We start from the raw sequence: 25,514 nt of genomic DNA on the forward strand, positions 1-25,514 counted from the left end.
GCAGCAGGTGCCACTTCAGAGGGAGTTGAGCCTGTTTGCATCAGGCACTGACTGTGGTGTTGTCAGGTGCTCCGCGCCCCTCTCCTTCAGGACTTAGGTTTGAAGATAGAAGAAAGCAAGAAAACACAAAATCCAGGGTCCAGCTCTGTCGAAGTCAGCGCGCACCCAAAACCAACGGCGTGGAAAGGCCCATCCCTCTCCTCCTCAAAGCCAGACACATGGGATGCCAGAGGCTCAGATCCAGGAACCAAGAGATCCTGAATCAGATTTCACATAACTCTTGCCTGTTCCAAGGCTGCAGCTGCAGAGATCAGCTCAGGTTTATTTTTAGGTGCTTCAGTCCTGTGCCTTTCTTTCCAGTAATTCTGATCAAACTTGTTCCTGGAATTCAGAAACAGGTTCAGCTGCAAGACCATAGTTCCTGTGTGTAAGATGTGATCCCCAGCAAAGATGCCAGGGCCATTAAAGGAAGAAATGACAGATGCTGGCATCACTTTATCATTTTCTACTTTATTACTTCAAATTAACAACCACGATAAAGCTCAAAAAAGTCCAATATTTACACAGGAAAAAAGTACAAAATCCCCCCCAAAGTTCTTCAGGTTTTTTTTTGTTTTTTTAAATTACAAAGTAATAAAAAGTTTTGCTCTTTAATTAAAAAAAAGAGAGAGACAGTAAGAGGGGTAAATAAATTAGGAAAAAAATAGGGAGGAAAAATAAAGTGTTAAATAGAAAGGGTAAAAACAAACAAAACAAAGACTAACCCCACCCTCCCCGCCCTGCCAACAACCCATCGGCTCCACACTACAGTGACAGTGTGTCTGCTACAGGCCACAGGTCGCAGTGGTGATCATTGTGTTTCAAAGCCCCAAGTGCCACAAAGCAGCTTGAGTATTCCTAAATTATATTTAAAAACAACTAAAGTGGGGGGGGAAGGGGGGGGAGACGGGTGGGAGAGGGCAGGAAGGGATTGTGCATGTATTGGTGGATCTTACTTGGGGTTGCATGAGGAAAGGAGAGAGCAAGAGCCATCGCTCTGAAAGAACTCCAAACTCCAGTTTCTGTGCGCCCCTCTCTTCTCCTCAAGTCCCACACTCTCTCCGCAGGAATTAAAACAAGTTTTAATTAAAAAATAAAAATAGAAAAACACGCACAGCCAGACGAAAAAAAGACCCCGCTGCAGGGATGAGAAGTATATTTGTCCCTGTATGTCAGCTCCAACAATCCCATCCTCCATGGGACCAGGTGCCTCTCCAAAGAGATCCCTCGGCGTGTGAGGACCGCTTGGATCAGGGAAGGCTGGTACTTCTCCCAACAGCCAAAAAAGAAACAGCAGAGAAGCCACCCAAGGAAAGGAAGCCCGAGTCAATGATTAGGCTGTTGCCACAATTCCCCTCACAGCTTAAAATTTGTTTAATGCTTGAGAAAATAAATTCTGTTATAATAATAAAAATCAGACTTCTACCATCAAGTGTGGCTGGAATCTGATTCCCTCCCGGCCCACAAGGCTCCTGAAAAGAACAAAACAAAAAAAAGACCAAACAAAAACCTCACTCACCCACCACCAACCCCTGCCCTCAGAAAAAAAGGAGAGCAAAGTTTAAACTTATATGGCTAGAAACCATACGATTTGAAAATAATATTAAAAAAAAAAAAACATAATGCAGGAGAAGATATCCAAGAAGAAGAAAAAAAAAAAAAGAGAGCGAGAAATGAAAACCAGGAGCAGAGAGCCAGGAGAGGGAACTGAGGGTAGCCAGTGGGGGCAGCGGTAGGGGCTGGGGGGCAGCGAGGTGTTCCCGCACGGCTCCCGCGTCGACAGCTCCTCGGAGGCGCTCACGCCGGGGACAGGTGGCCCTCTGGAAACGGCTCACACCAGCGCGGGGGCACAGCTCGACTCCTCATCGTTGGCAAAAAGAAATTCTGTTGGGTTTTTTTTGTTTGGTTTTTTTTTTGTCTTTTATTTTTTTTTTAGGTTTTTGTTTGTTTTTTGGGTTTTTTGTTTTTTAAAAGAAAAATACAGTGAAGACACTAGAAAGAGAATTCAAAAGAAAGAAAAAGGCAAGAGATGTTAGGAGTAAAGGCTCTTCCCAGCACTTCCAATGCCAGCTGGAGTGTAACAAATCAAATCAGCCCTTTCTTCTACACTCCTGCCTCCCCTCAGAGTTACCTTGCCCAGCTACTGTCGTTTCCTCTACAAGAGGCACTCAGTAGCTGTACAAAGTCTTGCACACTTGATTACCTGCTCAGCACCTTCCTCCCCAACACTCACTCTGCCAGAAGTGCATTCATGAGGAACTAATGAAACGGCTCCCCAGCCCAGCACCTTCTCCACCCTTCCTATCCTCCCAGAGAAATGGAAGCTAGCTTTACACCTAAGACAATCTGTCCCCTCAAGGTTTTGGCAGCCAACCTTACTCTTCCCTCTGAAGCCAAAAAAACATCTCAAAGTAAGGTGAAAGGAAAGGAAATATACCAATCCCCCACAACAACATAAAGTCTTAACCTAAGGCTTTTTTTCCCCAGCAATTCCCTCCTCAGGGGTTCCCAGGCATGAGTACGGGCTCACCTAAGCAAACACTGGTCCAGTGGCAATTGCTCCTCACTTCCCAAGGTGATCAAATGGCACACTTGTCTACAAAAGAAAAGGAAGAGTTGCTAAAGACTGGAGAGGAAGAAAAAAGCAAAAAATACACCAGAACAGAGAGGCTGCACATTTCTCTCAGGACACCCTCCCTCTCAAGAGTCTACTGCTTCACTTCTCCAACCCTCTGTGGTCTGGAAGACAGCCAGATGAAGGCTTACTCCAAGCAAGCAGAGAGCTAAAATGGCAGTACTGAGCATGGCCTCCAGAAAATACACAACTGAAGAGCACAGGTGTGGTACCTCTGCCCTCACCACACCAGAAGCTTCCAGCTCATGTCGGCTCCAGCAGATCAGGCAAAAACCGCTCTGGGGCCTGCAGACCTTCTGGGACACCCAGGCCAAGGCCAGGAGCATCGCAGCAGGAGCTCACCTGTGATGCTGAAATCCGTGACACTTCTTGCCGCCCTGTGAGGTCAGATGAGGAGACGTTGGCAGGAGCTCCTCGGTGTAACCTCATGCTGACCTTCCGCTCCCTGTCCACTCTTGAGATTGCTCTGGGGGACGTGTTGCCTATTGGGGCAGAGAAGTGTTGAGACAAGAGTATCAGTCAATAGTTTTGGTTCCCAGCCAACAACAGGGGTGGCACCCTGCCCCAGCTCTCCCACCCCCCTCACCGGACTGCTGGATTCGGGAGGTGGGGGTGGAGGCCATGGGCTCGGTGACATTACGAAGACGGTTGGCAGTGGCTCCAGCAGGTGGGCCAGGGGGCAGCGCTCGCGTGGCCGACCCTCGGAGTTGCCCCATCCTCTCCTCTCGCTCGTGCTCTCGCCGCTCCCGATCCATATCCTCAGGGTTCCGGGCTGCTCCCTGAGGAGAGAAACCCCCACGCCACACACGGCTGTCAGGCAGGAGAGGCAGCAGCAGCCCCGGACAGAAAACACACAGTGCATCACTCCAAACAAGTGGAGCTCCATCCCCAAAACTCCCCCCACCAGCTTCCACTGCACCAAGAAAGGACCTCATTCTATTCCATAAAGAAACAAATGGAACTACAGCTGTTATTGCAATCCATGTCTGTGTCCCAGATCCAAATACAGTCCTCTCCCGAAAAATTATCTCTACCTACCTCTAGCTATAGATCTACTGACACACGTGCTCCATCAGACACACTCACTAATACAACAGTAGCTATACCCCCAGTTAGATAAACACCAAGCAGCTCTGCCTCTTTCTCACTCTACCTAGTCCCTTTGCTCAAGGTGTTCACCAGAACTAAGCACAAAAAGCAGGCAGTTTCCGACTTTCCTCCCCCATCTCCATGATACAAACCAACCCTGCTCCAGCCCTTTTGCCAAACACACTCACAAATTTAAGCATGTTCCAGTCAAAGACGTAGTCGTAGGAGAAGCCTTGGCGGTGGAAGAGGTTGCGGAAGAGTTGCCGCAGGTACGAGTAGTCAGGTTTATCATCAAACCTCAGTGAACGGCAGAAGTTGAGGTATGTCGAGAACTCAGCTGGAGAGAGCAGAGAACAGCTGATGGCTGTTGTTGGCCCTCTAACCTCCCTGGTCCCACCATGGAGCCGCTGCAGCCTTTCAACAGTGGCTTGCTGGACCAGGACAGCACAAACACAGAGCTGTGTAACACAAACTGAGCCTGCTGGTTGCAGCGCTTTGGCCACCAAAAGGACCCCATCTCTCTTTTTGCCAGAGGAAATGTTATGCATCTCCTTCTGTTGGCTTCTCCAAGCACAACCTAGCAAGTCACAGTGCCTGCTGAAGGACAGTAGGAATGCAGGCCTAAAGATGAGCTGGAGATGAGCTTTGGGAAGCTCAACTCCGAACAGAAGTCCTCCTAGCTCAGTAGGCTGCTGTAAGCAGTGGCCAGAAGTAGACAAGAGGAGAAAGAGTGGGGCAGGCACATCTGACATTTCCACCAACAGTAGCCTAGCACCTAATTTCAGCTCCAGGAACTTCCTGATCTGGATGCAGTTTCTAACTATTCAGTAATCCTCACAGGATCTCTCTTCCACGTCCCTGTCCCGTCTCCTTGAACTCCTGTAAGCTTTAAGTATCCACAACATCTTTTGGGAAGGAGTTCCACAAGTCTACTACTGGCTGCGTGAAGAACCACATCCTTTTGTTTTGAAGCTGGCAAAAACCAGCTTTGTTTCTCTTCCAATACAAGAACTGGGGCCACCAAATAATCGGCTCCCATCCAAACTTCTGTAGGCATAGCCAGAGCGGAGACTTCTATCATCTCTCTACCCACCTCTTTTTGATGTTCCAGCAAACTCGTTACTTGTGCAGAAATCAACTCACCTCTGGTCACCCTTTCAGCCCTTTCCTGAGCCTTTTCTCAGTTATACCATGTCCTTTGTGAAACAGTGGGATGGACCAGAGCTACACAGTCCATGCAAGGTGCAAGCGGGCCATGGGTTTATGCACACTGGGCTGCTTTCCTAGTAATTCCTAATGTTCCCTTTCCTCAGCAGCCACCAAGCACAAAGTTGATGTTTTCACAGAACCACCTATTGTAATTGCAACAGCTCATTGGTGAGTGGCACTGGTAAGCCAGAGCCTACTATTGTGCATATGACACAGGGACCAAGACTTCTCTCTGTTCTCACATACATACTCCATGTTTACCTACAAAGAACTGCATCTGCCACTTTATTGCCTGGTTATTTCTGGGACTCCTCATTAACCAGTAAAAATTCAGCATCATCAGCATCCCTTCTCAGCTCAGTGCCCACTCCCTTTCCAAACTGCTCACAAGGTCCTAAAGATCCCCCCTCTCAGCACTCTCACGCCCTTACTAACATAAATTTTGACTGTCCACAAAAACACATTTCCCACTTCTGAACCCAAACTGTACCATGACCACTCTGTTATCCTTCTCCGGTGCCAGCAGCACATCCTGGTCTGCGGTACTGCACACTGCCCTTTAGGATTCAAGATTCCAGGGGGTTTCAGCAGGTGTACAAGCCAAGCAGCAGACAAGACAGCCATCAAGATGAGAGCACTTACAAGGGTACCCTTTGCAGAGCACCTCGATGGGCGTTGACATCTTTTTCTCGCTGATCCTCTCGTACTTTTGGCGCTTGGTGGCAGCCTTGAGGCCCTGCCAGGGCAGCGAGCCCAGGTTGAAATACATGAGCACATAACCCAGGCTCTCCAGGTCATCACGGCGACTTTGCTCTGTGAGAGGTTACAAAGGGGCAAAGAGTGAGCAGCAACCGAAACTGCTTTGGCAATCCCAGAGCTTTGGAGGTGAACACAGAACCGAACAACCACCCCTCTCTCTTCTCTGGTAGACTTCTATAGATAGACAAACTTGTAGAAGACATTCCAGAGCAAATTCCTGTGATGATGGTCATACTACAGGAGTTAAGGTGCTCCTCTCCCCATACAGCCCAACCCACTTCATAACTAATGACGATGACTACCTCCTACTTGGAGAAGCCTTAATTCACACAAGAATTTCACATCTCAAGAACTGCTGCAGCAACCCTGCCTACTTTGCTCTTCCCAGTCCCAGAGGAAGGGCACCTACACTTCTCCACCCAGAATGATTCTTCAACCCAGGCATTAGTCATGACAGAGGTAGTCACAGAGAGACAAAGCTAACAGAGGCAAGTCCAACACAGCCCTTCCAAACACATCTTCTAATTAAACTGCTGATAGTCTTTAAGCAGGGCAGAAACAAGGAACTAGGGACCCCTTCTTGTAGTAAACAACTTTGTTGATAGTTTAGAGAAGCCTTACACGTAACGTGTAAAGATGTCTTTCCAGCTTGGTGACATTTTTCAAGCTGTGGAGGAAAGGGGCATACTTTGAAGAAAAAATTCCCCTCCAAATGGGGAATGACTGTGTAATTGGCATCACTACAACTCTACTCAGAGCAAGGGTTGCCCTTAAGATGCCATTGCTAGGACCCATCTTTAGATGCTTACTTATGAAACAAAAGAAATTGGCTCACAAAAAACCCCCAACATTTCACACTGACCTTGTTCTCTGGAATAGCCATGCCATTTTAAGTTTCAAGACAGCTCAAGAAGGATTTGATGCAGAATCTCAACAACTGCAAATGTTGCCTGGTTAACTCCTCCCAACTCCTCCAACATGCTTGCACATTCATCTATGAATCTTGCCAAGATTTTCTTGTTCTTGTTTCCCTCCCAAATAAAATAAACACTTCGGAGAAAGTACTTTACATCTCGAGAAGAACAACAACTGACATAGCTAACAGGCAGGCAAAATATGGCTAAAGGGAGAGCACAATGATAGAGGAAAGACTAAAGAGCTTCATCTATTAGATTAATTTACTGCAGCACATTTTGCTGGATCCAGTGCCACATCCTGGAAGATGCTGCAGATTATGTACTAATCTGTGGGCTGTCAGAACCAGATACATGCTACCACCTGCCGCATTCAAAGGCCAGTAGATCACTACAGCTCTCCCTTTTTCTGTTAGCTGAGCTGAATCATGACAAAAGAGTAGCTGTAGCAGGTCACAGATACACAAGCCCACATGTAACAACACAAGCTGTGGGTCACAAGGCTGTTCCTTCCCCGTGCCTCTCTCTCATAACCACCTAGTTGTTTTGAGAACTGAGGGCTTGGCAAGTTAAAACTGTTGACGGGAAAAAAAAAGTACTGTGGTTGCAGAAGAAAAGGAGGGTCTCATCACTCCATAACTGATAGGAGGGATCATTTGGGTCAAAGCATACGAAACACCATAAAAATGCCACGTTCCAAGATGGTAGAGGAGAAAGGAGCCCTGCAGATTCCCAGTGTCTTACTTTGGGCATACAGAAATAACAGCATTTTTTGACCTCACTAACTTACTGTCTCAGGTTGCCCACTTTAAAGGGGCTAATACTTCCTAATCTTATCAGGCTGCTGCCGAAGATAATTACATGGCTGTCTGGAAGATACTTAGATGCTGTGACGGGAGCAGAGAAAAGAAACCCAGTTTTGCATTTGGTCTAAGGTTGGGATACGTGTACTCTCAGAAGGCTGCGATTACTCACCATGCATATCAAATAAACAAAACTAAACAATATTGGTTAATGACCTACATCCTACAGACAGGAGGGATGTGGAAATGGAGTCAGAACACACACCCAGGGCTTGAAAGCACACGAGACAAGGATAACCTCAGTCCTGCAGTCTTGCCAGCCCTTAACTTATCCATGCTATAGCTTTAACACCTCTAATTGTGGCTTCTTGTCTAGAGCGTGGTGGTTCTCCTCGGAGGAGTAGGGAAAGGCAGGGCAGGAACCAGAGAAACCTACTGAACAAGCAAATCAGCCTTTCGGGAATAAATCAGGATCTCACCTCCAAAATCCTGCTTGAACTCCAGACCTGCTTAGGGCAGGCTGAACAACACACCTCCACTTGTGTGAAGCACAGCACTTTTGAGCACAGCCACCAATCCCATCCAGAATGAGATACATTCTGTGAACATATGCCTGGGCACAGCCCTAGCACTTCAAGGAAGGCCAGAATTAGAGATTAGGGAGCCTGAAGTCAGTAGGGGATGCTACGAGCCCTTATTGAAGGCAATGAGAGGGGTTAAAAACCGAACTGGGAAGCTAACTAGTACCCATTATGTGCATGCAAACACACCTTAACTGTGTCTTAGCACAGCAATATGATCAAGGAAAAACAACTGGAAGCACAACACCTAATTATTAAATTGCCGAATGGTGAATGTTTGCGCTGCATTCCCGATGTTCAGCACCTCACGTACGTACGTGTGGTCATCGTAGCCCACTTAAACAGCTTCAGTGAGATTCAAACCCGTGATGAGCCTGAAGTACCAACATGATGGACCACAGTTGTGCAGCTACCTCAAAACATTGTAGCAGTCTGTCATCTGTAACCCTACCTACAAAATCCTGAATTAAACCTTGGAGGAGGATAAAGGACAACAGTTCCTACATCCCGTTTCTTTGTTTCATCTTCAGTTACTATTACACATCTCCCAATACTTAATTACTTTTTTGCAGGGCCTCATATACCAACATCCTCAGGATACTAGATAACATTAAACGGCGAAGAGTTAGAAATAAAAGTTTACCTCTACACACCGAGGAAACATTATTTAATGTTACTGCTTTCCACTTTTAGACACCTTACTATCAGTGACTAACTCCCACAGCGTCCCGGGGCTGCAGGGAAAAAAAAAATCTCAGCTTGGAGTTTGAAAAGAGGAAGAGAAATACAAGTGATGTGAATGCATGCACTGAGCAAGTCAGTCCAGAAGCACAGTTATAGTCGTGACCTGTGATGCCACACCACACTTCCTCTCTCCATTTTGTCTCAGCTCTCCTACAATGGGGGGTTTTTTGAAAGCCAATTTTATGAAAACTGTCTTCTTCATAAGACACTCATCCTTTCCTCCCTCCTTCCCAAAACCCCTTCCAAACAGAAAACATAAGGTTGCCTTCCCACACAACCCAGCCTGACCTCTCAAACCCAACCCACTCCGCAAACAATCTCCTGCCAGTTCCCTCCCACCCCCAGCAAGGTTCCCAGTCAGCCCACACCTTCACTCCCTGCCCAAAGCAGGGTCCTCAGAAGCCAAGTCAGGGGTGAGCGGCAGGCAGGAAAAGACATGTTTGGGCAAAGACTGAAGACTGAGGACTGGTTGCCTTGGACACAAAGTTCATGACAAAACGTGTGTCTTTGCAGCCTAAACTGTCTCCTGGTCCCCCTGTCCCAAGAGCGTTTTCCTCCACTCTGATCCTACCCAAGTGATGCTGCTCCCATGCAGAACTCCCTAGAAATCAGCTGTCTTCCCTGGAGCCAGCCCAGCCACAAGCAGGCTTAACTGAGCAATGTTTTCCTGATTACATACTCAGATCTGATCTTGCACATGCTGGACTAGAGTTCCCCTTTCTCTCCCCACTGCTTGGCAACAGCCTTTAAAAACACACAAGAATCTGGAATGGGTGACAGAGGGCAGGATGAGCAGGAGGACTTATGATCTGCACAGCCTACACCAATGCCATCTAGGACATTCATTTGGGAAGGCACTGCCCTCCCACCCCCAGCCTCCTGCTACCCAGACAGACCCCATCAGGCTTCTTTTCTTCCAAGACTGTCTCCTGGGCACCCCGGGCATCTATTTCAGACATTACAGGCTACAGTGGGTGCAGGGGACTCTCATCCCTAGAGCATGTGAAAATTGACTGGAATGCGTGAACCAAAGCCTGCACAGTCCAATGACTCCCCCAACAGCAAGTCTCCAGCTGTGGAAACCCTCCCCAATCTCGCCTCCTACTTTTTTCCCCAGTCACTGGGAAAAGAATGTGTTTCCTCCAGACATCGGAATGCCCAACCCTTAGCTTGCAAATTCAAATAAAGGCATTTATTCATTTGCTATTCCTGTCACACAAATACGCCAGCACCTGGTTCCTTCCCTCTCCCTAGACCACTTCAATGTAACATTAAGACAGAGAATTTAGTCTCTGAAAAGTCAAAAAAATCAGAGTGATGGTTCCCATGGCAATGCTGCTAACTCACAAATATCTCTGTCATATACCCTGTGGCAAGGTCTTGAAAAACAGGAGCTCCAGCTGAAACCCAAACACCCCCACCCCCTTTCCTCCAGGCAAGCCATGTAACCTTTACGCCGTTCAGGGCAACTATCTGCAACGTGGAGATAGTACACCCGAGACCTGTTGCACAGAGTAACTCACACCCAGACTTTCCCAAAGCAAAGGGCATGGAGAGAGCGGCGGCTGCACTCAGACTGATGGCATATGCAATTTGCCCTTGGATTACTGTTTAGACATTGTTTGTTCATCCTGACACACAAGCCAAGCACCAGTAGTAAAGGGCTAAGTTGGGGTGGAATGAATAATGAAGTCGTTCAAAAGCCACAACCAGACGTTTAGCCTCTCGTGATCAGTTCAGGCAGAGCAGGCACACACAAAAGAATCGACAGACATAGCAGTGAGAATTATTTTGTGCATGTCTCCTTGTGGCAGTTACCATGGCTGTGGAAATCTTGACTGAGAATTCAATGGAGAGTCAGTTATATATATGCAGGTCAAGCCAAAATACAGAGGGCCAACTCGGAAAGCTCTACCAGAACTATTTTTATAACATAGAAGAGGTCAGGAGATTACAGCCCACTCTCAACACACAACACTCCCCATTTTGATATAAATAAAGCATTCTCCATCTAAAGTTATATAGTATTAATCAAGGAAGACAGTGGGAAACTGCTTTATTTTCTGCAGGCCAAGTATTGACTTCAGATATCTGAGAAATATCTGCAAGAGGGGAGAATGCAGGAAGAGTGAGGATGTGAAATCCTGTGAAAGCTGTTAGTTTAAAAGGTTTGAGTGCCTTGCTCTGATTTTCAAATTCCCAGGTTACCCACTTCAGAAGAAGGGCCTCCCAGAGATATAAACAATCTACAAGCACAGCAGATACTTCCCTGGCTCCAACAGGCAAGACAGCTTCAGTGTTTCTGCTCTTTAGAGTTGCCAGTCAATAGCAGAACCAAGTCAGCCTGCTCAGAATGGACCCTACAGTAACTAAGGAAGCCTCACACTGTGAACAAAGTTTAGCTACAATTTATCAGAGAAAGGAGGTCAAATGCTGCAAAGAAGTTTTCGGGCAGAGAAGAGAAGAGAAAACTGGAAGAGGTTTTCAACTATGTTCCTCACAGGCACCAGGGGCTGACTCCCAGGACAAGAATTTGGGTGACTTCAGGAGGTTTAAGCGCAGTGGGTACTAACCCGCACAAGGTTTTTACCGAACCTGGGATGATGGTCATCACCAGCGTAAGACCTGGCTGGACACGCAGCACTCTTTTCCAGCCTACTTTCATCCCTTCAGTACTAACCACACACATTAAGGGCAGAGCCCTACCTCCCTGAAGCTGCCTCAGTGGGTTGTGCAGTTCACAGACACATATGTATTTTGAAGGCCTGTGACAGCCAATCCTCAATCACAAAACAAGGGTGTCCAGGCAGCTGGAAGCCTCCCCTCATTCCAGCTTCTTGTACATTTCCAGCACATCCCCATCCTCAGTGGTGGGTAACACCATATTGCAGGGGGCCTCTATCTTCCAGCTCTGACAGCTACAGAACAATCACTAATGACAGCACTCAGGAGTCAGAAAGACAGGTTTCAACCACACATATTCCTAAAGGTTCAGTGTCTGTCAATGTCTCCTTTACACACCTAATCAGCCTGCAAAAATTGTGCAAAGGCAGATTTAGTAGGAGCAGAGTCAGGGAGGTCACAGCCTTGACGCTCAACAAGGCCCCCTGCACTAAGCAGTGCACAAACACAGAGCAGGAGACGATTTCTGTCTTCAGGAGCTCAGAGTGCCACCACAGCAGCAGAAGTAACACAGGCGTAACATTTGAGTTATTTGCCCACCATCTCAAGGCAGGTCAGCAGCAGAGTCAGGCAGAGAACCCAAACCCCTCCTCCTGGGGCCATACAACCTCCCCTGGAAAGCCCCCCAAGGGGCACCAGCAAGCAGGCTCACCAATTCCCAGGTGGGTGTTGATAGAGGCGTAACGGGCTGTGCCAGTCAGATTCTTGTTTTCCCGGTAAGGGATGTGCTGGTGGGTCCGGGCGTCTCGGTACTTCTTGGCCAAACCAAAATCAATGATGTATACTAGGTTGCCCTTTTTGCCAAGGCCCATAAGGAAGTTGTCTGGCTTTACATCCCGATGGATGAAGTTCTTGGAATGAATGTACTCAATACGGCTGATCTGGAGGAGGGATAGATAAATAAATACATAAGTAGTGAGCCAAGCAAGAAACAAACTTATTTTAACTGCATCTGTTAAAAATAGTACCCTGTCCAAGACACTGACCTGTCAGAGCAAGAAAAGGACACTTTGCAGAGAATATCAGAGATGACAGACAAGGAAAAGACACTCTCTGGACGCTGCAGGATCTGGAGATGGAATTTAACCCTGCACACCAGCCCAGTCCTCACTCTGGGAAGGCCACCATTAACATCACAAGGAAGGATGGGAAGTTAGTCTATATGGACTAAAACTTTGAGCTTCAGCATTGACAGCTGTCAGCTTTTGAACTTAGCCAGACCAGGAAAGGACCAGGTCTGTGCCAAAGAGCTAGGGGTCTTAAAACCAGGGCATGAGCAGTGGAATTAAGACTGGTGCCGGTAATTCATCATGCAGGCAAAAGTATCTATGTGTGCAACACTAACACAAGGCGAGCAGCAGGCAAAGGAAGGAGGGATGGAGATAAGGAAAAGCCACTCAGTGTCTAGGCTCCAGGCCCCCAACTTCATCAAGAAATAGAAAGCTGGCAGCCACTTGTGCTAAAAGAAGGCAGCCTGGGATACAGCAGTTCTCAAGCAGAGGGGATGGGAGGGGAGTGTATGGGTGGGGAAAAGGCATGGAAAAGGAGAGGAGGCACAAATGCTTCAGAGGAAATTTACCATCTGGTCTGCCAGGAGCAGAACTGTCTTGAGACTAAATTTGCGGGAACAGAAGTTGAAGAGATCTTCCAGGCTGGGCCCCAAGAGTTCCATCACCATCACATTGTAGTCCCCCTCTGCTCCACACCACTTAATGGAGGGGATACCCACTGGGGAAAGAAAAAGATTAAGCCCAGGAACAGAGAGAATAGATGTTGTATCCCCCGCTGAGAAGATCATGTGTAACACCAAATAATTTCTTTTCTAAAGCCCTCCAGAATAATTTTCTTTTCCAACCACTCCCCCGGCCCCATCCTTTCCTCCCCATCTCACCTCCTCCCTGCATCATCTTGTAGAACTTGCTTTCAATGTGGAGCTGGGGATGCTTGGTTTTGACACATTCCAGTTTGATGGCCACCTCTTCACCAGTTGCAATATTGGCTCCTGCATAGGAATGAGAGTGAAATGAAGATTGCACAAGCTTCCACTGAAGTTGAACACTTTTAACAAGCCTGTAAAGACGCCAAAACCTTAAGATTTGCCCTGAAATTTATTCTGTATGACAGAAATGAGATTCAGCCACTTCACTTTCGTACGGAGTTCCCAGCACTGCCATTTGCAAACGCAAGCCCAGAGAAAGGCACGTGAATAGGAAACCAGGTCTGACCCTGAGGTCAGGCTAGAACAACAATCCTACACGTGAACAGCCTTGTTATCTCAAAAAGTGCCAGGCTTTGGAAGGTCAATCCGTACGTATCAACAGCACCTAAACCGAGTGGAAGTTTTAGCTTCCTCTGATCATAAACCTCGCCCCTGAACCCAAGCAGCTCCTCAGGCAGTGATACAGAGTATCTCTTCCCCAGCAAAATTACTGGTTACTTCAGTTACATCATTTCGAAAAAGACAATTAGTTCAGGAGGAGACATTACTAACATCTCGGCTCTCTCTGTTTTCTCCACAGTGCTGACCTGCTCAATACAGACAATTTCTAAATCCCCAGCTTCTCCCTCTCCTGAGGGTTTTAATAATACCTTTATCTTTTGCCAACACAGAAACATTTGCTATATCCCAAATTAGAAGCATGAAGAAATAAGCAGAATCCGGTCCTGAATTAAGCTGTTCGGACACCTTTGTTGAAGGTATTGCCAGATACTTTGCAATGACACTAAACCACCACCCCACACACTTCTCTCTGAAAACAACTGAGCTGCCAGCTGCAAAAGCCAGCACTCTGGTCCCAAAGTGCACTGTCAAAGAAGGAACAGGCTGCTCTTTTTCTTGTACTAGCTGAAAGGATTCCAGATGTTTCACATCATCCTAAAATGGAAAGAAGGAATATCTGTACACGGGTCACAGGAATGACACTCAAGGCTTGCTTCTCTCCTCCCCCGCCATGCCTGCTTCACACACACTGACAAGCCCTCCCTCGTATCTGGAACTATTAGAAATTGCACTTAAACACAAATCAGAGAGCAGCTGATCACGAGCAGCTTATGAACACCGTCATAAAATAAACTGCTCCAGAACCTGCATGCCAAACATGAGCTGGAGTCAAAGGTGATGTTTTGCAGATATCTCATAGCTCGTTTTGGTAGGTCTGGCTAATTTGTGCCTCCTGAATTCTGTGATAAGACTTTAAGAGTCCTCAAGGACAAGCTGCAGATAAATCTCTTCATATATCCTCTTTTCACACACCGCCTCCAGAGCCAGGGACCAAAGAGAAGAAGGAAACGCTCACACAACTGGATTGCTTTCTCCCCATGGATCCTAAAGAGATCCATCTCCAGCTGAAGAGTTCTGGCTTGTACACAAAGTTAGCCAAGAGCTGCCTGCTAGCAAAAACACATCGTCTAGATGCTGCAGTGCCGGGTTGAGACAGACAAGCTGCTAGGAATTTCTAAGAGAGCAACAAAAACGATCGGGGCCTAGAGGGATTGATTTACTAAGAAAGATTAAAAGAGCTAAATATGTAACATAGACAAGAGATACAACTAAGAAGGGTGGGGAGGAAGAATGGGACATGACAACAGTCTGCAAATATTTGAAGGCTGTAAACACTAAGGAGGGAGAGGAATTATTTAGGGTGCTCTGAGGGAGGGGAAGGAGAAGCAACGGGATTAATTTAATACAGATTTTAACACAGGATCCAGGAGAAGGGAAAGGGATAAAGCCATCCTGAGAGGTGGAGACATTTGTCCAATGCTTACTTTTGAAAAGATGCTGGCATTTTCCACTTAAAAACTGGTGGCCAGAAAAACAAGTCTGTACCTTCCCTTCGCTCCACCACAGGACCATTCTTAAAAGCATCAGGAGTCAAGGAGGAAAAGAACAAGAAAAGGGACAACTAGTATCCATGCTAGTGTTCAACCACTGGCCCTCATTCAGCATGGAAACACCCAGGACATCCAAAAAAGATGAGAGCACTTCCTTCCCTTGTCTCTTTCCCCTGCCTTTGTGAAGACTTTCCTCCAAATCCTCTGAAGCAGCTCCCTTGCCTGTTCCCCAGGGAGAATTTTTCCCTCTCCTAATACATTTTCTGACACACGAGCAATGATGAGTCTCTCTGACTTTTTGCAGCATTAGCATTTCGAATGAACCCTATTCCCAGAACATGAACAGTGGAAACATGAATGAGTTCTCATCTCCACACTCCCCTGGCTGTTCAGAAACATGAAGATGCATCCATCTACTAGGCTGTGTGCAGGTAGGGAGTGTTATCTGTGGGCACATAAAGCTGGAAAAGGGAAAGCAGGGGTAGGCATCAAGAAGACTCAGATTCTGCAAAATGTGAATGTGCAACCCAGATGCTCACATGACCTTCAGCCCCACACTCTGCATAGCCCAAATGCAGGTGTTAGTTAGAGAAAGAAGAAACAACCCCGTGGCCTAGAAGAGCACAAGTAGACTCAGAGGATGGTTTGGGTTGGAAGGGACCTTAAAGATCACCTAGTTCCAACACCCCTGCCATGAGGACACCTTTCACCAGACCAGGTTGCTCAGAGCCCCATCCAACCTGGCCTTGAACACTTGCAGGGATGGGGCATCCACAGCTACTCTGGGGCACCTGTTCCAGTGTCTCACCACCCTCACAGTAAAGAATTTCTTCTTAATATCTAATCTAAACCTTTTTCAGTCTAAATCCATTCCCCTTGTCCTGTCACTATGTGCCCTTGCAAAAAGTCTCTCCCAGTCTTTCTTGTAGGCTCCCTTCAGGGAGGGAAGGCTGTAACTAGGTCACCCCAAAGCCTTCTCTTCTCCAAGGCTGAACAATCCCAATTCTCTCAGCCCTTCCTCATAAGAGAGGTGCTCCATCCCTCTAACCACTTTTGTGGTCCTTCTCTGGACCAATCTGACCATCCTTTGCTGAGGGGGTCACTGGCTGAACACCTTGGGCTTGCTACCTCTCCAAACCTCACCATGTCCACAAGTTGCTCCCTGTACCATTTCCTGGCTAGAGATCCACCCAGATCGAGCCCACCACTAGTGAGGAGGGAATTTATGGGCAGGAGTCTTTCTGATCCTTTGTTCCATGCTTCAACCACCATCTTTTTTAAAGCTACAAGTACAAAAGCAACAGTTCTGTGCTCTCTTTACAGACTGGAAAGCACCGTGTTTCAGACAAATACAGCAGAGTCTGCTAGCTTCAGCCACTTGAGAGACTGAATGTAGGATCGGGGAAAATTCCTAACATCCTCCCCCAGTCTCGCTCCGCTGTGGGGGCTGCACAAATTCAACTCATTCATCACAAGCTCTTTGAAACGGGGCCCCGGGGACAGAGGATGTCACCGGCTGAACAGGATCTTTTCAGAGTGGAATCCTGACTGCATGTCTGATACAATAAACACCACCCTCCCTGAGCATCGGGGGCAACAGGCAGAGGCCCCGCACTCCCCACCGCCTGCGCCCCTCTCCACAGCCTGCCGAGGGAAGAATGGAGGGCTGGGAACAGATGGATGAAGGCAGATAGGGCGAGAGAGAGTTAACAAGCCAGGAAACAAAGGGAAGGCACTCCCCTCCCAGCAAGGGAGGAGCCTGCCACCAGGAACTGTCCCCAGCCAGCTCAGGTCCCAGCATGCTTTGTCTGCCCAGCTCCTCTCCACCACCAGCGTGCATCCCGGCCAAACGATTCCTACACGTCCAGCAACCCTGCCCTGCCTCTTGGCCAGCACTTCTGACAAAGCACCTCCCCCTCCAGCAGCCCAAAGGTCTCCGCAATTCCTCTGCGAACTGGGTTTTCTTCTTCTGAATGAGCATTTTTAGAGGTAAATGGGCTAGCCAAGGCCCACGGGCAGCCTGATCTCATTTCCTATCCTCTCAAACCAATGGGGGGAGAATATTCCACTTAGCACATCTATCCCTCAAAGTAGGGCACGGAAGGAAGGCATTGTACTTCAAGCCCCAGCAAAGGATTAACACAGTCCATCCTTTGTGTCTGCCCATGTAGAAACCCAAGTTTCCTTCTGACAGACAAAAAACCTAAAACAAATCCCAAAGAGGACAGCACGCAGCTGGTTACAGAGCAGGTGAAGGTAGTAACACCCTGAGAGAGAGATGAGGATAAACCATACAGCCCCTGCTAAGCCTCAGAGACAGACAAGTCCTGCTCTGTGTCCACACCATTATCAAAGGAGAGAACTGTGAGGTAAACCTAGTGCAGGAGAGAAGTCCTCGTGAGTGAGTCCTTCTGTCTGCAGAGCAGGCTGTGAGAGTACAGCATGAGCACAAGCGTCCTCCAGACGCACCACCACAGACTACATGCCCAATCCCTCCAGGCTGGGGAGTCACCCAGGCTCCAAGAAGTCTCGCTATCACTGCTTCAAAACATGCTGGCTCACACCTCAGTGAACATCACAAGGGCTTTGATACTGCATTCAAGTAACTTGGTTGAATCCCACTCTGCTCACCACACCGGGGTACTGAGCTTCCTCTGCTTGGTGACAGGCAAGGCAGGCATGACCCCTCACCAGAAGCTATTTTCCATACCTGCTTTGCACAGGTGGATGACCTGTTACGTGGTACAGAGGAATACAGGATCAGGCCTTTCTGTTCAGCACCTCCTTTCTCTCCCCACATGTATCCCAGATGTTTTGCAAGATCCTGACAGTTTTTACTGTCCTAGAGAGGGTCTGGAAGGCTTCAAGCCCTAGCATAGGCGGAAAATGCTGTGTCCGAGCTACCACCCCTCAATCCGTAGCGCCTGGGAATTAAAAGCACTGTCACCCAAGACACTAACTGGTTAGAGGGTCACAGAGGAGCGGCATACAGGAACAGGTTGTAGTAAAGGGAGCACACGGTGGAACTGGGATCCCAGATCCATTATTTATCATCTTTGTTCATGTTCTGGATAAAGGTGGCAACAAAGTCTGTTACTGATGGTTCCCACAGGACACTTAATCAAGAGAGGCTGCCAGCACCAATCAAGAGAGGAAAATAAAGCAAGAGGGAACTGGAGATAAAAACCAGAGGTTGAAAACAGATGGTGATTTACAATCACAGGAGAAAGTAATCTGAACTAGAGGTATTCAACAAAAAGGATTTGGGGAGGGATGGGAAGATGTTGGAGATTCTAGAAGAGCTCTCCTACAATACAGCTGACAGTGCGCTAAGGCCAATTCTGCAACCTGATAGTGTTGGTGATGGGGGAAGCCAAGGAGACCCAAAGCAGCCTATGCAGAGGCAGCACATTACAGATCACTCGAGGGTAGCCCTCCACTGCCAGGCACTGGAAATGCCACACCTCAAGTGCAGTGTTGCCTCCAAGCTGCTCAGCAGATGAACAAACGAGGCAAAATTGAAGGACCAGCAAAAGCGAGGAGCGGTGGATGTACTGGGAAGCAAAATACAACTCAATTGAACAAATTAACAGTCAAGGAGCATGTGACAACCATCTGCAAGTACCCAAAGGGTGCAGACACCAAAGCAGAGTGCAGCCCTCCTGCCGGCCTGCAGAGCCACAGCTGAACAGCGAGTGGTGAGAACCAGAGACAGGTAACACCAGCCCTCGTGGAGGGATCGAGCAGGCTGCTGGGTAGTCTCGCCACTCTGGCCCCACATGGTTTGAGCCAATAAAAACATGAGCAGGCAAAGCATCAGGGAACATATCTACACATCAGCACGCTGGCTTGGAAGAACTACCCAGGTGACCTGCTGTGGTAACAGGAAACCCAGCACCCCATGGGCTTTGTCCACTGAGCTTCCAGCTCAGGTCATTCCAGACATTAAGTCTAAATCCCATTACAGATCTAACAGATCTGAGTTCCAGGACTTCAATCAGGCCAGGTTCTCTGACCTGTTTTACACCTCCTAGTCTCTTACAGGTCCTGGACTACCTCTTCCAGTCTTCCCAAAATTGTATTCCTTCTATCCTCGGAGGAATAGCTATGTCCTCCCTTTCCACCACCCATTCTGTGAACAGAGTTTATACCCACACACACCCAAGCTCAAGAAAAGGAAGTGAGAATGCTGGATTAGGGCGTATGACAAATATGCCCCAAAGAGTCCAAATCTAAATCGGTCTGATCAACCATCACTGTGTCTCCAATATGTGGTAAGGCAAAGCTGAGCTAATCCCACTTTCTTTGCAATAAGGCCAGCAGCAACTAGCAGTATTCCTCAAGTTTTTTCTCTTCTCCACCCCTTCCAACCTTACATGGTGCCCACAAATACCAACAGGCAAGAAAAACAACCCCAAAACAATGATGCAATTGAGAAACCCAGCCTTGAGACAGACTCTCACACTCACCTAGGTAAATGTCTCCAAACGAACCACTGCCAATCTTTCTGCCCAGCCGGTATTTGTTTCCCACTCGAAGCTCCATGGTTCAGTCGTGCTGAGAAAAGAAGCACAGAAAGAGCAGCGTCAGAGCAGAAACAGGAAGTGAATCATGTAAGACGACAGAAGAGTCCTCCCCACTTCACCCAGAGGCTGAGTAGTTTTAAATCTTGAAATACTTCACTTTCTACATGGCTTCTATCACCTCTCCTTATCTCCTGAACTTCCAGGGACAGCATGAGCAAGAAACACTGCAGGAAGAGAACACTCTCAAGCATGTTTTTTCCATGTTCCCATTATCAGAAGGAAGCATGATTGGACCTCTTCTCCATCATTTTGCTCAGAGACTGGGGAGAGGTTCAGGAATCCCCTCCTAAGAAGGTTTCAGGGCATGATCACGCCACACTACTGTAAAGAGACACTGCTCCTTGTACCCTAGTACCTGGCACCAGGACAGAAGCTGCCACGTGAGACACCAGAAGGGTCAGGCATAATAAACCCTGTCAGGAGTTTCTCTCTAGCCCAGCCCTACTGCAACACCTCGGTGGTGGTGAAGCACAGCACCCAAGGGCTGCGAGAGACAGACAGACTGCCAGGAGCAAGCGGCTCCATCACTCCTAGGCAGGGGCCAGCACAGGGGACAGGCGGGAGACATCTCGCTGAACTGAACCCTACGAGGCACACACTGACTGGGAACACCACTTGCTTATCTCCACATGCTTCTGCTGATGGGATCTCCACCTCCTTTGGTCTACCTGAGCCTCTCCATCTCTCTTGCCTACCTAGGTGTGCCAGCTGTTTGTTTTTAGCAGCTCAGGCCTTTCCTCATCCCTTCACTTGAAATGATTAGCTAACCCTTTGACCTGATACACCCCACCAACATGCCCAGGCTCAGCTTACTCACCTTCCACAGAAAACCAACTAGGTAGAAGGACCACGGCCACAGAGTTTGTTCTCTCTGCCCACCTCAACTTCTGCTGCAAACACAGCTCCAGCAGTTCCCCTCTTAACAGTCTCCTTTTTCCCTAGCCTCTTCTACGGCCACCAACTTATTCTAGGAACCACATCTCTTCCTGAGAGAGTCAATGTGTCTCCTTTTAGAAGGATTTGCCACAGTCCTAATTTATGCAATGCCACATTATTAGCGTACAAAATGCAGACACAGAGCCTGTTGGGGACAGGAAAGGTGAGGAATGATTCATGTTTTCACAAGTGGGTGCGAGGAACTTTCCCTCGCTGGAGCTTGGTGGGAAGGAGGCATCACTGAAGGAAAGAAGGGAGGAACGGCCTTGTGAGACAGAAGTACAAAAAAATAATCCCAGCTACAGGATTCTGGGCATACTATAAACCAGAGCTGCTTCTCCTGCCCCAGGAGATGGGATTACAGAAAGAAGAAAGGACGGGCTGCGGAGATGTACAGGGAAATAATCCTATCAAGGCATTCAGGGGACATTGTGAACCCTGAAAGCAGAGCTGCAGTTACCAGAAACCACACACAAAACACTCAGAGGTGGAGTCCCCTCACCCAGTATTTGCTTATGCATGTGGGTTTCTGTGCATCTAAAGCCTACAAAACCCTGTGGCTATTTCTGACTTTCTTACTACAAGGAATGTAGGCAGAGCCTTGGGAACTGCACCAGGAGGCAGGCCTACCTGGGTGAGGGCGCACCAAACAGACGTGATTTTTATCCGCTGCCTGCTGTTCTATATAACCACATTAACATACATCTGACTTGCTTACACTCCTACTCCAATAAATGATCAAAGGTCTGTGTCCCCGGGAACCCGTCACACAGCTGTCAAGAAGACAGCTCTCGATCATCCTTCCTTCATGGAGTGTTTACCCAGGCCTGTGAAGCCCAAACACTTCCACTTGAGTCCAACTCCCAGCTGGGGCAAGCACAGCCCAGCACATGGCAGAGACTGGGCAACAGGTCCTGGCAGGGTCTCCTCTGCACAGGGACACAGCAGGTACTGCTCTGCAACACCACAGTCCCAAACCTAAATTTGGTCCCACCCTTCTGGGACAGGCAGGAGCCAGGTTAAGAAGGGTTTCTCACACAACAAGGCAGCAGCCCTTGTAGCTGATTAAGCAACAGGCTCCAAAGGGGAATCTAAAAAATGCTCCGGGGCGCGGGGGTGGAAGCAGGATAATGGAGTAAAAAAAATCATGGTCTCGCACAGCTGTCATTTTGCCTTATCTCCCCCCCAACATACACACACACACACAAGTGTGCATAGAAAACCTGGGCAAAGGACAGCCAGAGAGCAACAGCCTGGATTCCTGGTAAGAGGGGAGGACACACACATCTCACCCCCTCAACAACTGCTCCATGAGTTCAAACACCTATCCCATTTGCTTCTACTTCACACACGTACCCCCACCACCATCTATAGCTTCCGCCCTTATCATCTGATCTTCAGGTCTACTGTTACAAGAAGAAAGAAAATTATACACATAAAATATATATTCTTATATGTGAAATTTATATCGTCCCTCTATGTATTATTTATACATGTAAAATTTAAAAAGCCATCCCTCCTTGCCCCCCCAGGGGGGGGCCACAGGGTTAACCCCCCCCCAGCCCTGCCACCCTTCCTGCACTCTACAGCCAAGGCAGCATTCCCAGGGGCTGCAGGGCAATCATTTAGTTAAACCATTTAGTTTTCCATAAGGGATTAACACACATACAACCTCAGAGTGAGAGGGTGCTCTGCATGAGCGTTTGCGTACGTGAATATCCAATACTACACAGCCTCAAAAAAAATAATAATACTATCCAGCCGCCAGCTCTGCTTCCCCACACACACCATTTTGCATCAGCCCCTTTTATATAATATAAAATACTCACGTAAAGGCACAAAGGCCATTATATAAACACACGATAAGAGTTGATATCACACTGCTGTGCCAGCAACGATGGCGACCAAAGATGCGGGGACCATCCGGGGGGGGGGGGGGGGGGGTAACCAAGGGGGGGGGGGGGGGAAAGGAGGGCCACCTCTGTCCCACCCGAGGGGGTCGGGAATAGGAAGATGCCCTGTCTAGCAAAAGCCATACAAAACCAAACCCACGGCTCCATAATGGAGGCTGCCGATCCCAGCACCGCTCCGGCTTTCAGTGGAAGTGTGGGGAGTGGGGGCTGCCTTACCCATAGACCATTAAGGCTTTACACGGCTTGCTTTCTTTTTTTGTTGGTGGTTTGTTTTTTTTTTGCGGGGGGGGGGGGGGGACGTTTGAAGGGAAAAAAGGAAGAGGCTGGGAAAACAGTAATTTGAACTGGCTTAAAAATGTGAAGAAAAAAAAAAATTCCATTTTGATTGAAATGCAAAACACCAAACCCCTCCAGACCCTTAGACACTTACAGAAAGGAGACCAGCAAATAAGATGGGGGTAGAAAAGAAACCCCAAGCAAGAGAGTATTTGAACTGCATTTGAGGAAGAAATAGCCGCAACAGGAAAAACAGGGAAGGGGGGGACACAAAAAAATATAATAATAAATATGTCCCTTACACCCCCACCCCCTACAGGCAAACACTACACGAAGACAGCCGTACCCGGGCTGTTATTTTTCCGGGTAGGTAACAAAAAGCTGCCACCCCCGGGAACGGCGCTGAACTTCTCCTCGTCCCCCCACTCGCTGCCGGCCGCGGCCATCGACCCCCGCCCCTACCGCCCCCCACAACAGGAAACACCGACCCCCACAGCCCCCCCCAAACGCAGACACCCCTTCTCCCCCGAAACGGGCGATAAGGGGGGCCGGGGAGGGAGACCAAGAGCATCAGTGAACGGAAGGGGTGGGGGGGCCAAATCCTCCGGGGGGCGGCCCCCCGCCGGGACCCCCGCAGACCCCCGCCGAGAGCACACGGCACCCCCCTTCCCGCTCGGCCCCGCCGGCAGCCAGGCAAGGCCCAGGCAGGCGGAGAAAGGGGAGAAGGGGGAGCCGCCCGCCCCCCCCCCCCCAATCTGCCGGTGGCGGAGGGGGGGCGCCCCCCCCCCCCCCCCCCCAAGGGGCTTTTTGTCCCCCGCGCCCCCCCGGCCCGGCGCATCGCGCCCTGCCCTCCCCTCCCCCGCCCCCTCCCCCTCCCTCCGCGCACACAAAGAGCCGGAGGGGCCGCCTTTCCCCCGGGGTTTGCGCCCCAAGATGCGGGCGGGCGCCCCCCATACCCACCCTGACGGGAAGGGGACCGTGTGGGGATGCTGCTCCGCCGGCTGTCAGGGGGCCAGGCGGCCGCGGCGGAGAGGATGACGGAGGATTGGGGAGGGCTGGTGGCGGCCGTGCCCGGCGCGTCCCTCCTTCGCTCGGCTCGGCGCGGCGCGGCGCTGCCTGCCGCCTCCCGCCCGCTCGCCGTCCCCTCCAGCCGGCGTGTGCTCGGCACAGCCCGGCGCTCACCCAGTTTCCATTGAGCCCCGGAGCCAAACCCACTGATGTCACCCAGCGCAGCCCCGGCCCTCCTCCTCCTCCGCCTCCTCCTCCGCCCGCCGTTAAAGGCGCAACCGCCGCCGCTCCCGACGCCTTCCCAGGCGCCGTCGTCCAACTCCGGCGAGCGGGGCACGCACACACGGGCTCGGTTTGGGGGGCCGCGACCCCGCTGAAGGCTTCTCCTCAGAGTGGGGCAACAGCCCACCCATGGCAGTCCACAGTCCCCACAGCAGGGTGGCCCCGCATGGGGATGATCAAACGAGGGTGCTGGGTCCCATCGCGTTGGCGGCGGATGTCAAGCGGGAACCCATCAGGAAGGCCCACGAGGCATCAGAGCTGCCCCAACCCCACAGTGTCACGGCTCCTCCTCAGCCCACGCCCCTCAGGAGTGGGGAGGCCCCTTGGGTGAAGCCCCTGCAAATCCACACGAATAACGAAGCACACACACAAACCCTAATGTGGACAGACAGAGGTCCACGAGGCACCCACCAACAGATGGGTGCAAAGCTGGGGCTACCCCCAGACCTGGGAGTGTTCGGGGGGCAGGTGGGCAGAGCAAGCCCCAGAGCATCTCCAAAAGCCAGCTGAGTCAGGGGAAGCAGCCAGGATGTATCAGACCTATATGGGGGTGTAGGAGCAGAGCCCAGGCGGGGGAACAGTTTTGAGGCTTCTGGGAGATTGGGGGTGGATGTGCAAAGGAGGATGGAGGTGCTTTTGAGAGCTCCGGGAACAGAACTGCAGGAAAGGCTGGAGGCCAGTGTAGTGTGAGCTGGAAGGGACAGAGGGTCCTGTGGAGCAAGAGCCAGATGCTGCCCAGCTTTGGAGGCACCAGGAAGCTTTGCCAGGGTCCAGGAGCTGCTCTGGCACAGCCATCCCAAAGTCAAGAACCCCAGTTCCTGCAGTTGGAGATAAGTGTGATGGGGAAGAGCTCAGGAGCCCCCATACCAGAACAGCCCTTAGGTGCTCCTAAGCCAGGACCCTGATATCAGCTTCCAAACACACAATGTAAGCCCAGCTGTTGGCACCAAGAGGCACAGCCTGTAGCCGTGTTGGCACCATGCGCTGCAGAGAGCAGTCGTTGCTCCAAGTTGTACCAAGATGGGGGGCTGCAACCTTCTGAATCCCACTGCCAGCCAGTGCCCCTGCTGACTTGACAGGCCATTGAGACCTGGGAATAGTTCCTCATTTATGCAAACCCTTGGGAACCAGTGCTGCTTCCCTCTCTCATTGCTGGGTCTGTTTTATTACCGAACTTTGCCTCCACTTGGAGAATTTAAAATTTAATTGAGTTTTTTGTAGTAATGA

At 49.4% G+C, this 25,514-nt stretch overlaps 1 protein-coding gene across 3 annotated transcripts; it reads right to left on the bottom strand.

Moving 5' to 3' along the window:
* Positions 1 to 490: 490 nt before the first annotated feature.
* Positions 491 to 24,160, bottom strand: LOC121675363 (casein kinase I). Of its 3 annotated transcripts, none has more exons than XM_042050765.1 (11): positions 23,958 to 24,160; positions 19,756 to 19,843; positions 13,347 to 13,457; positions 13,035 to 13,183; positions 12,108 to 12,336; positions 5,615 to 5,785; positions 3,952 to 4,100; positions 3,261 to 3,453; positions 3,017 to 3,156; positions 2,570 to 2,635; positions 491 to 1,900 (listed from the first exon to the last, which is right to left on the bottom strand). In XM_042050765.1, the coding sequence occupies exons 2-10, from the start codon at positions 19,829 to 19,831 to the stop codon at positions 2,603 to 2,605; spliced, it is 1,251 nt and encodes a 416-aa protein (XP_041906699.1). In that variant the 5' UTR covers positions 19,832 to 19,843; positions 23,958 to 24,160; the 3' UTR covers positions 491 to 1,900; positions 2,570 to 2,602. The 3 variants fall into 3 exon arrangements, with proteins under 3 accessions (XP_041906699.1, XP_041906698.1, XP_041906696.1); XM_042050764.1 differs by having other exon boundaries at positions 491 to 1,923; XM_042050762.1 differs by having other exon boundaries at positions 491 to 2,031.
* Positions 24,161 to 25,514: the final 1,354 nt, after the last annotated feature.

The sequence above is a fragment of the Corvus kubaryi genome, unplaced genomic scaffold (genome assembly GCF_017639235.1).
Source record: "Corvus kubaryi isolate FWS band 111438036 unplaced genomic scaffold, C.kubaryi_AGA036_p1.0 74, whole genome shotgun sequence".
In the NCBI taxonomy this organism is placed as follows: Eukaryota; Metazoa; Chordata; class Aves; order Passeriformes; family Corvidae; genus Corvus; species Corvus kubaryi.